The sequence below is a fragment of the Phoca vitulina genome, unplaced genomic scaffold (genome assembly GCF_004348235.1).
Source record: "Phoca vitulina isolate PV1807 unplaced genomic scaffold, GSC_HSeal_1.0 scaffold2, whole genome shotgun sequence".
In the NCBI taxonomy this organism is placed as follows: domain Eukaryota; kingdom Metazoa; phylum Chordata; class Mammalia; order Carnivora; family Phocidae; genus Phoca; species Phoca vitulina.
The window spans coordinates 67,457,449-67,473,275 of NW_022589705.1; the positions used below are offsets into that span (position 1 = coordinate 67,457,449).

General features: G+C 46.9%; 1 protein-coding gene across 4 annotated transcripts in view; it reads right to left on the minus strand.

Annotated features, from left to right (window-relative positions):
• KDM4A (lysine demethylase 4A) overlaps positions 1-15,827 on the minus strand; it is a 43,741-nt gene that overhangs the window by 12,655 nt on the left and 15,259 nt on the right. For 3 of the 4 annotated variants that reach the window (XM_032430864.1, XM_032430883.1, XM_032430874.1), the window contains exons 12-13: positions 5,689-5,809; positions 1,063-1,244 (exon numbers count right to left, since the gene is read on the minus strand). In XM_032430864.1, the coding sequence (XP_032286755.1) occupies positions 1,063-1,244; positions 5,689-5,809 (303 nt within the window). Of the gene's footprint in view, positions 1-1,062; positions 1,245-5,226; positions 5,448-5,688; positions 5,810-15,827 lie in introns of those variants that run through there. The other variant, XM_032430892.1, reaches the window with a different exon arrangement.

A 15,827-nucleotide genomic window follows, 5' to 3' on the forward strand; every position in this document is an offset into this window, starting at 1 on the left:
GCTGCAACACTGCCACACGGCTGTGGCCTCACCTGTGATTGCCAGCTCGGGGTCCCTTCAGAAAGAAGGCTATGTCTGCGTACTTCCCTTGGCAAACACCCTGACCGCAGATACCTGCTGGCTCTACCACCATTTCAAGGACAGGGCCCGAAATATGTCAACCCTAGGCACAGGCCCCTCATGAAACTCTGAGACCCACACAGTAGGTCTGCTGACCGACAACCAGGCCATTCATTTGTCTCAGAGGCAGGGGCACGTACAGTTTTTCACATCTGCTCTTTTGTCAATGGAAAGGAGTAGTGAGTTACTAATCCAAAATATGTCTGACGTTCCATTCTTCGGCAAGCGTCAATCTGGGGCCACACTAGGCTCAGTGCTCAGAGGACGGCTTCTCCACATGCCCCCCTCCCCCACGGTGCAGGTCCCAGTGGAGACTGAACTGCTCACCTGGCACATGCTGGCGTGGACGCATTCCTGACCTCCTAGAGCTGAGCCCAAGGATGGCCATCAAATGCCTCAGGAGCCCAGGGGGCACAGCCCAACTCAGCCCCAGAGCTTCCCCACTCCTCTCCCTCCTGCAAACCCTCTGCTCCTACCTCCCCACCCACCCCGGCCCCCAATTTCTTCTGACTATTGCCCGTATCCACTGTGGCAATGGGAAAAGAAAGAACACTGGAGGACCCAGCAGACCACAGTAACGAAATGTACAGTGCTCCAGACTGGCCAGGACGAAAAACCACCCAGAAGGAACAATCACTGACTAGAATGGTAACAGAAAAACAGGTTCCTCTGCAAACAGTGTGAGTGCCCCAGGATGCCCACAGGGAATCCCTCCAAGACTAAGCCACACCCCAGCTCTTCTGCAAACCATTCTCAAGTGAAAACCCACACTGCTGGATTATCTGCCGGAGAAGCCTGACCAGTACACAGATGGGGCAGAGAACACAAGAAGAACAGCCTTTCCCAAGACAACCAGGGACAAGCTATATATACCCACAATTAAACCTCGCTCCCCTCTGGACTGCTGGTCCTGGCTAAACAGAGAAAATAAAGTGGGCTTACCTGATGGTAAGTCTGAAAGATCATACAGACAGCGCAGTGAGGGGCCTGCTGGGCCATGGTCTCATTGAATTCCTTTTCGGCCTCAAAGTTCGGGGGTCGGTTCTGCCATAGTTGGCTCAGGGGCTTGGCCCAGGCCTCTGTCTCCTCAGCCTCCTCCTCAGGGGTCAGCTGTTCAGATGACTCTAGAGCAGGAAGCAGAGCATGAGTCAGCACCAGTCCCGCACATCTGTAGCTCTGCCTAGAGAGAGAATGAGCTCAGCCTGGATCCTTGGTTCCAGGTTTGGCCTAAACCTAAGACCCTACAGGTATGATAAAGGCAAAGGGCAGAAGTGATTTTCAAAAGACTCCTTCAATACCTGGATGACACTGCAGACACTCCTGCCTGTAGCACCTTCTCTGGTTAGACTTCTTTCCCGAATTCAACCCACTCTCCTCTCCCCTAACAGCTGCCAGCGTTCAAATCCTATGCCCAAGGGCAGCACAGTGAGACACAGTCTTGCCAGAAACCATGTTACTTGCTGCCTCCAATATGTCAGCATGTTGAGTCCCTACCTTTTAAGAGTCTTCTCTACAGTTGCACTGAAGGGAAACAAGGAAAAAAACAAATAACAAGGAGATGGCAAGGCTTAAAAGTTTTTACACCATGTGCCTTGGTCAGAACTTTCCAACTCCCTCTGGAAAGGTCAGTGGGATATCTGCCTTTTCTGGACAAGGATCCCCAACTATCTTGGCTCTGCTCAGAGGAAGGTAGAGCATGACCAAGATGAACCCTCTTTCCCAGCCAAAGGATGTAACACCTTGAGTCTAGACCAAGGCCTAGCACACAATGGCCCATAGGACAAATGCAATCCACTTGGGGAGCTAAGAATTGTTTTTACATTTTTAAAAGATTAAGGGAAAGAAAGAAGAATATGTGACAGAAGGCGAAAGGCCTTCTATGAAGTCTGAAATATTTACTATCTGCTCCTTCACAGACCTCTGGTCTAGATGACAAATACGTATCTCCTCATGACTCTAGACAACAGAGCATATGATTCATCAGCCCTCAGCACTGCCTGAGGAAGGAAAATCCCCTCTGGGTGCCATCTTCCCAAAAGAAAGGGACACATTGCTGAATAGAAAACAAAAAAACGATGCTCGCAAAACAAGATGGAAGTGATAAAGGTGCACACTTTCCAGTTCCCCTTAAATCAGTGAGATGGGCATAGCCCACTAGGTTCCAATAGAAACAAGGTCAAGGGGGTAGGAAAACACCGTAACTCTAAGATTATGGGTCACTGAAGGCAATCTTTGGTAAAAGGAACAACAAATATCAAAATAAACTAATCCATAGTGTTTCTCCAGATGCTCCCCCAAGTGAGGGAAGTATGAGAGGTTACATTTGGGATGTCCTTCTTTGGCAAGCGAGTCCAAAAAAGGTCCAAGTATGCAGCACCTGCACCTGACAGGAGACCAGCTCCGTGCCAGCCACACCACGTGACGCCCTCCCTGGGGTCACTGCATCCAGCTATGTGTGGGCATCAGGAATCCCCAGCTACAACCCCTCCAATGATCTCACTTCTTCCAAGACAGAACCGCTGTGAAGAGGCCCTACAGACCTATGCAGAGCAGCCCAAGGAACACTCTGGTACATACTTATACTAGGAGCCCATTTAATTGCTCATTTCTGGCAACTCTGGCTCAGTGTAAATAGTTACCTACTCTGCCTTCATAGTCATGTTGACTCTAATGAGACCTGGCAGCTGCCGTGTGAGTGACCTCAGTGAAGTGTACTGTAACAGAGTGAGGCCACTGCAGACAATTAAAATCCACCCCTACAAGCCCCATCGACCAGGCCCAGCCAGGAACCATGGTGCCGAAACCAAAGCAGGTATTTTCCTTCTCCTGGCCAAAACAAGAGTGACCAAGATAGAATAGAAGAAACAGAAACAGCCTCCCAATCACAAGAGAAAAATTAACACAGTGACATCTGCTCTGTTTACAAAACCGTAAGTGGCCCCAAATCACCCCACTTATGAACACTGTAATGACAAGGAAAAATGTTCACTATGTTAAGTGAAACTTGCAGGAATTTTACAGTTTACATATACAAAACATCACTGAGATGTGCAAGTTAGACATGTATATTTCATGGAGTATTTATGCCTCGATTTAAAAAAAAATGGATAAGGTGTGGCGGGGGGGCGCGTGCTAGACTAAAAGAGACTAAAGAAACAAAGCTTTGAAATGGGTGACCCTGGTTTGGTTTATACTGGTTTAAAGGAAAAAAGCTATAAAACACATTTTTGGGATAAGCAGGAAAAAAATAATATGGACTGAAGATGGGAGAATATCCTGAGATATGGCTTATTTTCTTCAGTGTGGTAACAGCATGTGTATATAGGAGAGGATCCTTCGGAGATGCCTCTCGGTGCACTTCAGGTGACCTGGTGGTGAGAGCCCGCTCCCAGAGGTGGCGGCCAGTGTGTGTACCCCAATGCGTGCAGAGACAGCGCCCATGGCAACATGGTGGCGGCCGCTGGGTATGGGAGGCACACACGGTGTTTTCATTCCTTCAACTTTTCCACATTTGAAACTAATCATAAACAGTTGGCAGGCTGTATGTTATGATTTCAACTACTTAGTATAAAAAGACGTACGTGGACATAATCTAATATCTGACTAGAAAAATCAGGAAGATTAACACACTAAAACATGCAAGTGGTCACCTCTGCAGGGTAATTCTGTCCTCTTTATAACTTTGCTTTTCCAATTTTCTATGACCTATATTTAGAGCCTTTACAGCACTGGGGGTGGAGACCCTGAAGCGAGGCTGCTGCTACCCAGAGAACCCAAGCCCCATCTGGGCCAGAGGAAGAGCACAGAGGACTTCCTCAGACTCTGACTCAAGGTTTGGCCTACTTTTGACTATAGGATCTCGAGAGACTTTCCCCACCCGCTTACCACAATCCTACTACCAAGGAAAACAGCAGAGGTGGGCACCAGCATCAGATGAGCAAGGCAACATGGGGCGTGCTTATGGAGCAGAGAGGCTGGTGACTCTGGACCTTCCCAGTCAGCCAATGGAGCCAGGAAGGACAGGGCAGGGTAAGAAAGGGCCTGGCATTAGTCAAGAGTAACAAGGGACCTGGTCACCGCCAGAGACTCACCCACACTCATGTTCCTGGAACTCCGAGCTCCAGGCAGCACAGGAGACCGCCCTGCCCTGATGGGAACAACTGAGCTCCAGGGATAGACAGACAGACAAAGTTCCCAGTTCTGCCCCAATCCCTGCCTATTCACTTCTGTCTCCTTCACAGGCCCTTCTTCCTGTCCTCCTGCCCCAGCCTCTGCCCTCTCCCGAGTGGCCTCATGTACTCCAGGTAAAGGTATCAAACAGATGGTAGCTACACTTGGTCAGCATAGCATAACAAAGTTGTCCAATCACCATGTCGAACACCTGAAAGCAATGTAACTGTCAACTACACTTCAGTAAAAAAAAAATTTTAATACATTTTTTTTAATATTTATTTATTTGAGAGAGAGAAAGTGAGCACAGGGGTTGGGGGCAGAGGGAGAGCAAGAGTAAGAATCTCAAGCAGACTCCCCGCTGAGTGTGGGGACAGATACAAGGCTCCATCCCATGACCCCTGAGATCATGACCTGAGCTGAAATCAAGAGTCAGGCGCTTAACTGACTGAGCCACCCAGGTGCCCCATTTTGAATACATTTTTTAAAAAGGTATCAAACACCCACCGTGCTTAGCCCCAAGTCTACATCCTCCACAGACACTGAACACAGGTTTCCAATCCCAACCAAAGCTAGAAGGCAGGGAGGCACTGAACTCAGGCTTCTCCAGTCCCTACCACAACCACACTCACAGGTCTATATCCAACCCCCATATCCAGCTGACTTTATGCTCCCAACACCCTCACTACATCCCTCCCCCCATCCTTACCACCATCATCCTGCTTCAGACCCTCCCCTATCTCTCAGAGTCCAAGACAAAAGCCCATTTGTTGCCCTCAAAGCCATTCTCCAGATGCAGTCACTAGAAGCAATCCTTCTAATGTAAATCTGGCCACTTAAAACCCGTCAAAGGCTCCTAAAGGCGCACTAGAGCAAGGCCTCCCTCTTCCCTCTCCCCCCACCTCACTCTGGACCCACCCATCACACCCTGACCTGGCCCTTTAACTGAGTGGCTCCCTCTGAATCTCTCTTCGCGCTCCCTTCTGCATAGATTAACATCTCCTTTCTTTAGATCTGTTTACCTGTCAGTTTGCCTCACTACCTTGTGAGCTTTTTGAGGGCACGGACATATCTTAGTTATCTCTGTAGCTACACATTCAGCATTGGGCTTGGCATCATTGACAGAATTGCTATCCAGAAAAATCAGCCTGTACCTCCTAGTAAAGAAAGAGAAGAACCTGCATGCGATCATCCTGTATTAGGCACATTCCAAAATACAAAAACATACAAAGAAATATGATTATAAATTAAGTATCAAATGAGATCCTGTCCTCTTTGTGGAGTATCTGGGAGAACGGCTCAGCCACAGGCCCACCCCTGACATTCAGCTGGGCCTCCCGATGTCCAGGTGAAACACTTCCTTCCCTCTTCCTGGTGAAGAGGGAAAACAACACTTACCATCATCACTGACGCAATCCTGCAACACGAGTGGGTGATGGCGGGGGAGCTTGCTTAAGGGCTGACGACGGCCCTTGGACTTCTTATTCTCCTCCAGGGAAAACATGTATTCATCCGCCACCTGGGCAAACCACAAGAAGAAATCAAATTGGTCTTGCCTCCACTTAGGGACACAGCAGAAGTTAGTCTTACAATGAAAAGCAAGGGAAAGGACAGGCATAGAGAGACACAAAGAAATATAAAACCGAACACAGAACACACCTGTCTTTGGAATAACCAAAATGACAATACCATGCAAACTAATCTAAACTAGGATTATGTAAACATTTTAGGGCGAAATTTGTGCCTAACAAGTGTAGCTCCTGTTCCTCTCAGAAGCAGCCTGAAACAAATGTACCAAAAATAAACGTACTCTCCAGGAGAGCCATGCCCCCCCCTTAAGCCCACAGTCATGAGACTGCATCTCTGAGTGCCCCGGAGAAACCAGGTGCACCTTTTCTTAGACCAGAAGGGCAGCAGCACCTGTTACAAAGAGCCAGGCAGCTGGGCCATTGGCCTTGAAAAGCTAGAGGACGTCCGAAGGGGTGAGGAACAGCTGACCCATTAAAGTAAACTAGGCTAGCCTCTCCTTATGCGCTGTCAAGCCCTTGGCTCTGGCTGATACTATTCATTCCTCAGTCAGTCTCCTCATCAAACAGGACGGGGTGCACATCTAAAACTCTGGCCTAGCTACAAAAGCAAAAGTTGATGTAACTAACGCTGCATTTAGATAATGTCAGAGCAAATGCAATTAGGTTTAAGATGTACAAGACTGATGAATAAGTAAGACCACATGAGTTTCGTTCCAGTCAATGTATTTAAAACTTCATCATCCTCTCAGAAGAAGCATTTGACAAAGTACAACATCCATTTATGATAAAAACCCTCAACAAGGGGCGCCTGGGTGGCTCAGTCGTTAAGCGTCTGCCTTCAGCTCAGGTCATGATCCCAGGGTCCTGGGATGGAGCCCCACATCGGGCTCCCTGCTCGGCAGGAAGCCTGCTTCTCCCTCCCCTGCTCCCCCTGCTTGTGTTCCTGCTCTCGCTGTCTCGCTGTGTCTCTGTCAAATAAATAAATAAAATCTTTAAAAAAAACCCTCAACAAAGTAGGTTTAGAGGGAACATACCTCAACATAATTAAGGCTATATATGAAAAACCCACAGCTAACATCCTCAATGGAAAAAAAACAGAGCTTTTCCTCTAAGGTCAGGAACAAGACAAGGATGTCCAGTCTCACCACTTTATTCAACAATACCGGAAGTCCTAGCCACAGCAATCAGACAAGAAATAAAAGGGACCCAAATCGGTAAGGAAGAAGTAAAATTTTCACTATTTACAGATGACATGATACCATATATAGAAAACCCGAAAGACTCCACCAAAAAACTGCTAGAACTGATAAAGGAATTCAGTAAAGTCGCAGGATACAAAATCAATCCACAGAAATCTGCTGCATTTCTATACACCAATAATGAAGCAGCAGAAAGAGAAATTAAGAAAACAATTGTAAACAATTATACCAAAAATAAGATATCTAGAAATAAACCTAACCAAAGAGGTGAAAGACCTGTACTCTGAAAACTGTAAAACATTGATGAAAAAAATTGAAGACAACACAAAGAAAGACATTCCATGCTTATGAACTGGAAGAATACTGTTAAAATGTCTACACTACCCAAACCAATCTACACAGTTAATGCAATCTATCAAAATACCAACAGCATTTTTCACATAACTAGAACAATCCTAAAATTTGAATGGAACCACAAAAGACCCCTAACAGCCAAAGCAATCTTGAAAAAGCAAAGCAAAGCTGGAGGCATCCCAATTCCAGACTTCAAGTTATGTTCCAAGCTGTAGTAATCAAAACAGTATGTTAATGGCACATAAATAGCCGCACAGATCAACGGAACAGAAAATCCAGAAATAAACCCACAACTATATAGTCAACTAATATTCACCTAATTAATAATATAAAAATATGCCACGAGGAGGGGCGCCTGGGTGGCTCAGCTGGTTAAGCATCTGCCTGCAGCTCGGGTCATGATCCCAGGGTCCTGGGATCGAGCCCCGCATCGGGCTCCTTGCTCAGCAGGGAGTCTGCTTCTCCCTCTCCCCCTGCCCACTCCCCCTGCTTGTGCTCTGTCAAATAGATAAATAAAATCTTAAAAAAAAAAAAAAAAAAAAAAATGCCACGGGGAAAAGACAGTCTCTTCAACAAATGTGTTGGGAAAACTGGACAGCTACATGCAAAAGAATGAAACTTGACACTTTCTTACATCATACACAAAAATTAATTCAAAATGTATTAAAGACCTAAATGTGAGACCTGAAACCATAAAAATTCTAGAAAAGAGGGGCGCCTGGGTGGCTCAGTCGTTAAACGTCTGCCTTCGGCTCAGGTCATGATCCCAGAGTCCTGGGATCGAGCCCCACGTCGGGCTCCCTGCTCTGCGGGAAGCCTGCTTCTCCCTCTCCCACTCCCCCTGCTTGTGTTCCCTCTCTCACTGTGTCTCTGTCAAAAAATTTTAAAAAATTAAAAAAATTAAAAATTCTACAAAAGAGTACAGGCAGTTAATTTTTCTGACATTGGCCACAGCAACTTTTTTCTAGATGTATCTCCCGAGGCACGGGAAACAAAAGAAAAAATAAACTATTGGGACTACATCGAAATAAAAAGCTTCTGCACAGCAAAGGAAACAATCAACAAAACTAAAAGGCAGCCTACGGAATGAGAGAAGATACTTGCAAATGACATATCCGACAAAGAGTTAGTATACAAAATATATAAAGAACTCCTACAACTCAACACCCAAAAACCAAATAATCCAATTAAAACTGGGCAGAAGACACGTGAACAGACATTTCTCTAAAGACATCCAATGGCCAACAGACACATGAAAAGGTGCTCAACATCATTCATCAGGGAAATACAAATCAAAACCATGATGAGATATCACTTCACACCTGTCAGAATGGCTAAAATTAACAACACAACAAACAGGTGTTGGTGAGGATGTGGAGAAAAAGGAACCCTCTTGCACTGTTGATGGGAATGCAAACTAGTGCAGCCACTGTGGAAAACAGTATGGAGGTTCCCCAAAAAATTAAAAATAGAATTACCCTATAACCCAGTAATCAATCACACTACTGGGTATTTACCCAAAAAAAAACAGAAAAAAAAAATACTATTTCAGGGACGCCTGGGTGGCTCAGTCAGTTAAACCAGGCTAAACCAGCAATTTCCAAAGTGCACATCAAGAAGGCCCCTCAAGAGCCCCTCAAGAGCCTCCAACCAAAACAGCCCTGCTTTTGACTTGTACTTTTTAAATGAGTAAGATTTCACTTAAAGAAAGGGTTCTTTGGCTGAAACAAACTAGAAAATTAGACTCATCAGATTTATTTCACAGTGCTACCACGAAATAAAAAACTTTAGGGACATGCACTCCCACCATATGTATACTAACAACTTACATACACCAATATGCTTATGCACATTTTGAAACAAGAATAGACTGTAAAGGCACCTGGGTAGTGCAGTTGGTTAAGCATTCAACTACTGGTTTCTGCTCAAGTTGTGATATCAGGGTCATGTGATACCAGGGTCATGAGATCGAGCCCTGCGTTTGAGCTCTGCGTTCAGCATGGGGTCTACTTAAGACACTCTCTCCCTCTGCCCCTAATCCCCTCGCCTCACCGCCATGCACACACGCATTCTCTCTCAAATACATCAAATTTGGGGTGCCTGGGTGGCTCAGATAGTTAAGCATCTGCCTTCGGCTCAGGTCATGATCCCAGGGTCCTGAGGTTGAGCCCCCATCAGGCTCCCTGCTCTGAGGGAAGCCTGCTTCTCCCTCTCCCACTCCCCCTACTTGTATTCCCTCTCTCGCTGTGTCTCTGTCAAATAAATTTTAAAAATCGTCAAAAAAATTAAAAATTAAAAATAAATCTTTTTTTTTTTTAAGATTTTATTTATTTATTTGACAGAGAGAGAGAGCGAGCACAAGCATGGGAAGCAGCAGGCAGAGGGAGAGGGAGAAGCAGGTTCCCCGCTGAGCAGAGCCCGATGTGGGGCTTGATCCCAAGACCCTGGGATTATGACCTGAGCCAAAGGCAGATATTTAACTGACTGAGCCACCTGGGAGCCCCAATAAATTTTAATTTTTAAAAATAGACTATAAAAAGATAAAGATAAAAATAAAATTCCATTGAGGAGCCTGGCTGGCTAAGTCAGTAGACCATGTGACTCTTGATCTTAGGGTCGTGAGTTTGAGCCCCAGGTGTGGCATACAGTTTACTTAAAGTAAAAAAATTAATTAATTAAAAATAAATAAAGTCCCATTATTTCTGCATCCCGATAATCTTACATTCTGCCTTTGTAGACCACCTAGATAACAGGCCTAAATCTGGGATGTGGCAGTGGCAGACCAGGAAGTAAGAAAAAATAAAGGAACCCGAAATGATGGGATTTCCAGCCTGGATCACCAAGGTGAGAGAGACTTACGAAGATTCACGAGGATTCACAGGTATGAAGGGGGAGGAGTAACAAGCCAAGTTAAACATGATAGGCACGTACCACCCACCTCGTTTCTCTGGAAACACCCAGAGGGGCCAGAAGAAATGAGCCAGAGGGTTCAGAAAGCAAGTCAGAGCAAGAGCTGTAGATTTAAGGATGCTCAGCATCAGGTTCAGAATTGAAATCATGGGAGTGGATGACAGTACCAGTGGAAGATAAACTGAATGGAGAACAAGGCTTCTGGAACAGGAGGAGGAAGAGAGAGAAAAGGGAGATCCAGGGACACCTGGGTGGCTCAGTCCGTTAAGCGTCTGCCTTCAGCTCAGGTCATGACCCCAGGGTCCTGGGATCGTCAGGCTCCCTGCCTTCTCCCTGTGCTCCCTGCTCTTGCTCTCTCTCTCAAATAAATAAAATCTTTAAAAAAAAGAAAGAAAGAAAGAAAAGAAAAGGGAGATCCAGCCACAGAGTACAGGAGGAATAGAGAAAGCTAGGAGGGGAACGCGACAGTGCCAAAGGATGCCTAAGAGCTGAGCAGGAAGGGACCAAAGGACTCAGCAACTGGGAGGTGTCAGGACTTTTTTGAGATAAGTTCCAGCAGAGAGATAAGTTCCAGCAGACAGAAGTTAAGAAACTAAGGAATGAATGCATCCGAGTCTCTTCTTGAGAAGATTAAGGGAAGAAATGAGATCATAGGGAATTCCCTCCAATTGTATTTGAGAAACGGGGCTGCATATGTTTTATAGGCAGAGAGTGAAGAAGTCTGGGAGAGCAGAGATACTAAGCATGTGGCAGACAGAGTAACGGTCCCCCAGAGAGGTGCGGTTCTAATCCCTGTGAACGCTATGTTGACATGACCAAACATTATTGTTTGCTCATCGGATAAAATAGTAAGATTCTTAGATTCTCTGGGCAGGCCCAATGTAATCAAACAGTGCTTAATAATGAAGATGGAAGCAGAAGACTCAGCATCCAAGTGATGTCCAAGTGAGCAAGACTTGGCCAATGTGGCTGCTTTTTTTGAAGATGGAAGAGAAAGGCCATGGGCCAAGGAATGTGAGCAGCCTGAAGAAGCTGGGCAGGGCAAGGCGTCTCCCTCTGGAGCCTCCAGGAAGGTACACAGCCCTGCTGACACCTTGATTTTAGCATAATGAGGCCCATGCCAGACTCCCAAAGAACTGGAAGATAATAAATCTGTACTGGGCTCAGACTCTCAGTTTGTGGGAACTCGTAAAAAGCAGCAGTAGGAAATGAGCATGGGGTAGGAGATATAGACAGATCATTTAGTAGGTCCAAGTGCTGGAGAAAGTAGAGGGGTCAAGACCAAGAACCCCAGAATGCAGCTCGGGGAAAGATGCCAGTATCCAGCCCTATGCGTTCCAATGCCTCCTGTATGCCAGCGTATGTACCCAGCGTACCGTGCTTGGGGCCGCGGCTATGCACACACCGGCAACACACAATCCCGAGCCTCAAGGAGCTCAAGGCCAGGCCAGAGTGGGACTTGGTGTGCAAGTCTCAAGTCTCTACCCTTTCCACTACTGTCCCGTTGCCTCTGACCAAAGTAGTCAGATCTATTCAAACAGTTAAATGTCTTTCCACATCTTCTCATCTTCTGGCCTCAGTACTCCTCCTGCTACGTTGTCTCCACAAGGCCTTCCTCCCTGAGATGTGCTCCGACTTCTAAATTCCTCCAGTATGTAGCAGGAAGGGCTGGGTTCCAACCCCAGCTCTAGCAACTAGCTGTGTGAGCCCAGCAAGTAGCGTTCCACTCGTGAAGTAGGAGCAGTGAATGCTCTTTGTGAGGATGGGGTGTTACAGCAGGTAGGGTCTCCCAGGTCCCTGCCTGCAAGAGAGCTGGAGTTCAGGCTCCTGAGTTCCCTGTTCCCCCTTTTCTAACATCAGGCACCCAGGTCAAGGGCAATGTTCTTAATGGGGCTTGTTCTACACAGTGAAGAGCCAACTGCTCCCTCTTTGTTTTGGGAACTCACTTTCTCAAAGCAGCTTAAACTAACAAGAAATGTTACAACACACACATCATTGTAGCTTTGGTGCTTCAGCAGTCAGTCAACCTGGGTGCTTTTACCAAGGCCCTTGACAAAGACCAGCACATAAACTGAACAGCAAGAGGCCTGAATTACAGCATGGGGGATGCTTAAAGTGGGGGCAGGAGGGCCACAAGGGTGCTCTTCAAAACCCAGCTATTTCCAAATATAGATACAATGCCATTAGACCTCTCCAGGGATAGGTAAAGTGGTTCAGTTTCTGCCTCAAGCCCTGACTGTCAGTCCCCCATTCCAACCCAATCAATCAATCCTGATGTCGCTTCCTACTAAAACTAAACTTCCATTCATTCCTTCCACGTTTATAGAAGGCTCATGGGCCAAGTCCCAGGACCATGCTGGTGCCTGAAGCAGCAAGGCTGATGTGGCAGAGGGCCTGGCTCCTGGAAGTCTGGCCTTCCCCCGCCTAGGAAGCTGTGCAGAGTATGGCGGACTGTCGTAAAAAGGGAGCCAAGTGCTGCAGGTGTTCGAGGTAGGAAGGAAAGCAGATGGAAGCAATGAAAGGTTTCTGGGAGTAGTGACTTTTGAAAAGGGCTGGGCTCCAATAAGTAAGAGAACTGTTCCAGGAGAGACGTGTGCCGAGGACTCCCCTGGCTCCTCCCACCTCCAAACCACCTGTGGCCTGGTGATGGCTTACAACAAACAAGAATGCACGGGAGGCCGCTGAACTGTACACAAAAGAATGGCTAAAACGACCGATTTTATGTCATGTATGCTTTAGTACAATTAAAAACAAATCAACCTAAAATGTAAAAAATAAATATAATAGAAGGAGTGCTTCAAATGACAAAAGGAAAGGTGAAGCAAATGTGGCCAAGTATTGACAACCGTCAGGCCCAGGTGAGGAGCATTTGTGGGTTCACTTTATTATTCCACATGCATCTTTGTGCATTTAAAAATGTATTCTGATGTCCCTTGACAACGAAGTATGTAAAGTGTGGCTAGGGGGTGCCTGGGTGGCTCAGTGCCTTAGGCCCAGGTCATGATCTCAGGGTCCTGGGATCAGGCTTCCCACTGAGCAGGGTATCTTGCTTGCCCTTCCCCCTGGCTCGTGTTCTCTCTTTCTCAAATAAATAAATAAAATCTTTAAAAAAATAAAAAATGTATTCTGGAAATCTTCAACTCCAGAAACACATGGCAGTGAACCTTCCAAAGTCAAGCTGCTTCATGGCACAGAAGCAGACCACTCCGACCTGGCTTCGGACACCCTCCACAGCACCTCCCAAGGCCCTCTCCAGACCCGTATGCCTGAGGCCAACAAAACTCTGCACATGCTTTGACCTCGGCATGTGCGACCATCACCATTAGAACACACTCCTCTCCCGGATTCCCTTCCCCATTTCCCTCCAGCCACCACGCATACTCCTGCAAATCTTCAGCCTAGCTACAACACCTACTTCTCTGCAGTCTCCCCGTACTCTTCTCCCCAACCCCAGGCTAAGCTGCTAACTCTTCCACTTGGACCACAACACTTACCCCTAAGGGATGGATTTATTTGCTCACATCTAGACTATGAGCTCCTAAAAGGCACAGTCCTAGCCCCAAGTAGGCACGACGTATATGCTTATGGAGTAAAGCAAAGAGGCAGAGCAGCCAACTTATTTTTAGAGAATGTGAAGTAGTTCAAATATGGCAGCGCATCTAGGAGGGTGGGGGCAGGGGGCTGGGTGGCAATGCAACGGAGAATGGCATTACCATCAGACTCCAGCTAAGAAGGCCATACAGACATAAAAAGGAACCAGGAAGGCACTCATGGTTTTTAAGCAGGAATAAGAGGCATGTCAGAGAGAAGCCTCCTCCTCCCAGCATTATTTCCATATGGAGGGTTTCCTGACTTTTCTCCCAACCCTTGGACCTTAGTGAGCTTCACTTAGCTGGGATCTGCCTTTTGCGGAGGGAGTGCATTCAGGTCTATGTCCACCACACATGAAAGGCAAGTGGAAAATGTCCAGCCACTATGAGAGGCCTGCATCCTCCAGGACTGCCAGCTGACTAGGCAGGTAGCCTGTCTCACTGAGGTTAAATGAGCAGCAAAGCCATTTGGCCATAGGTTAAAAGCCACTCTCTTCAATCATTTTAACTGGTACTGAAGCAACATTCTGAGCTCCATAAGCCTGACTCCTGCATCCATTCCTTAACTGGTTCCTAATTTGGGAGGAAAAAAGATGGGTGTTATTTGTTGGCTCCTCCCAACACACACACACACACACACACACACACACACACACACACACACACCCCACCCCCCAACCCCCCTGCAGTAAGATGAACTTAGCAGGAACATATAGTCTAAACCATGCAGATAGGGGCGCCTGGGTGGGCGTCCGCCTTCAGCTCAGGTCATGATCCCAGGGTCCTGGGATCAAGCCCCGCGTCGGGCTCCCTGCTCTGCGGGAAGCCTGCTTCTCCCTCTCCCACTCCCCCTGCTTGCGTTCCCTCTCTCGCTGTGTCTCTCTCTGTCAAATAAATAAATAATCTTTAAAAAAATAAATAAAAATAAACCATGCAGATAAAGTAGTTAGCGTGTAGTAACTCCTTGCTATCGTTAGCTGCTTTTGTGGTTGTGACTGCAGCCAAAGGCAAGAAAGGCAGGAGGACGCTGCACAAGGACAGCGTGACCGGTAGCATGACAGCAGGGTCAATGAAGACCCGGGAGCTTTGTGAAGAAGAATGGCTCTCATGTGGCATCGGGGACCATAAAGAGTTCTGGTGTCCAAGCTGGAAAGCCACCCCTTGTGGAAGCTGCCTCAGGAGAGCAGACAGCAGCCGCCAGAGGCAATGAGAAAGAAGGAAACATGGTCCTCAGCTCTGCACCCACTCAGATGGAAGGAGGGACGTGCGGCGGAAGAGGAGATCTACAGAAACTGAGCCCTGAGACTGAGAGAAGGCAGAAAGGAAAGTGATGTGGGTATTCAAGATGAGGGACAAACCAACCACAAAAAGGCACTACTGGGAAAACCAGGAGAACTGTAATATGGACTCAGGGTCAGCACTAAAGCCAAAAACAGATAACGCCAATAAGCCAAATGCTGACATCCGGAGACAATGAATATACGGGAGGGACTGGTGATGGTTCTCCATCTCCATAGACTTTTAAAACATTTCATAATAAAAACGTCTAAAAGACCAGTTTTTCAAAGGTAAAGGTAAGAAAATGGGGAATAACTAAGACTTTCCTGCACTGACTTCAAGCCCACCGCAGCCCCAGTCGAGGCTACAACTTGACCCATAAGCTGTGAGGCTGGGGAGTAAGAGCAGGTCACTTGGGTAGCAATGAGTCCGGCTGCATTCAACACAGCTCTGCTGTGTCCCACTGAGCTCCATCAAGAGCCTTTCAACACAAAACAGAGAGAGAGCAGCTTTGGTGACAGCATGTTCTAGAAGAAAGCCTGAACAAACATTCACATTCATGGCTTTGGGAATTCATCCTGGTCTCCAAAAAGATGCTCTATCAACCATGTTGTACTGGGAGATGAAGAATGTATGCGGGGAGGAGAGGGAAAATCCCCATGGGTGTCTACAAGGCA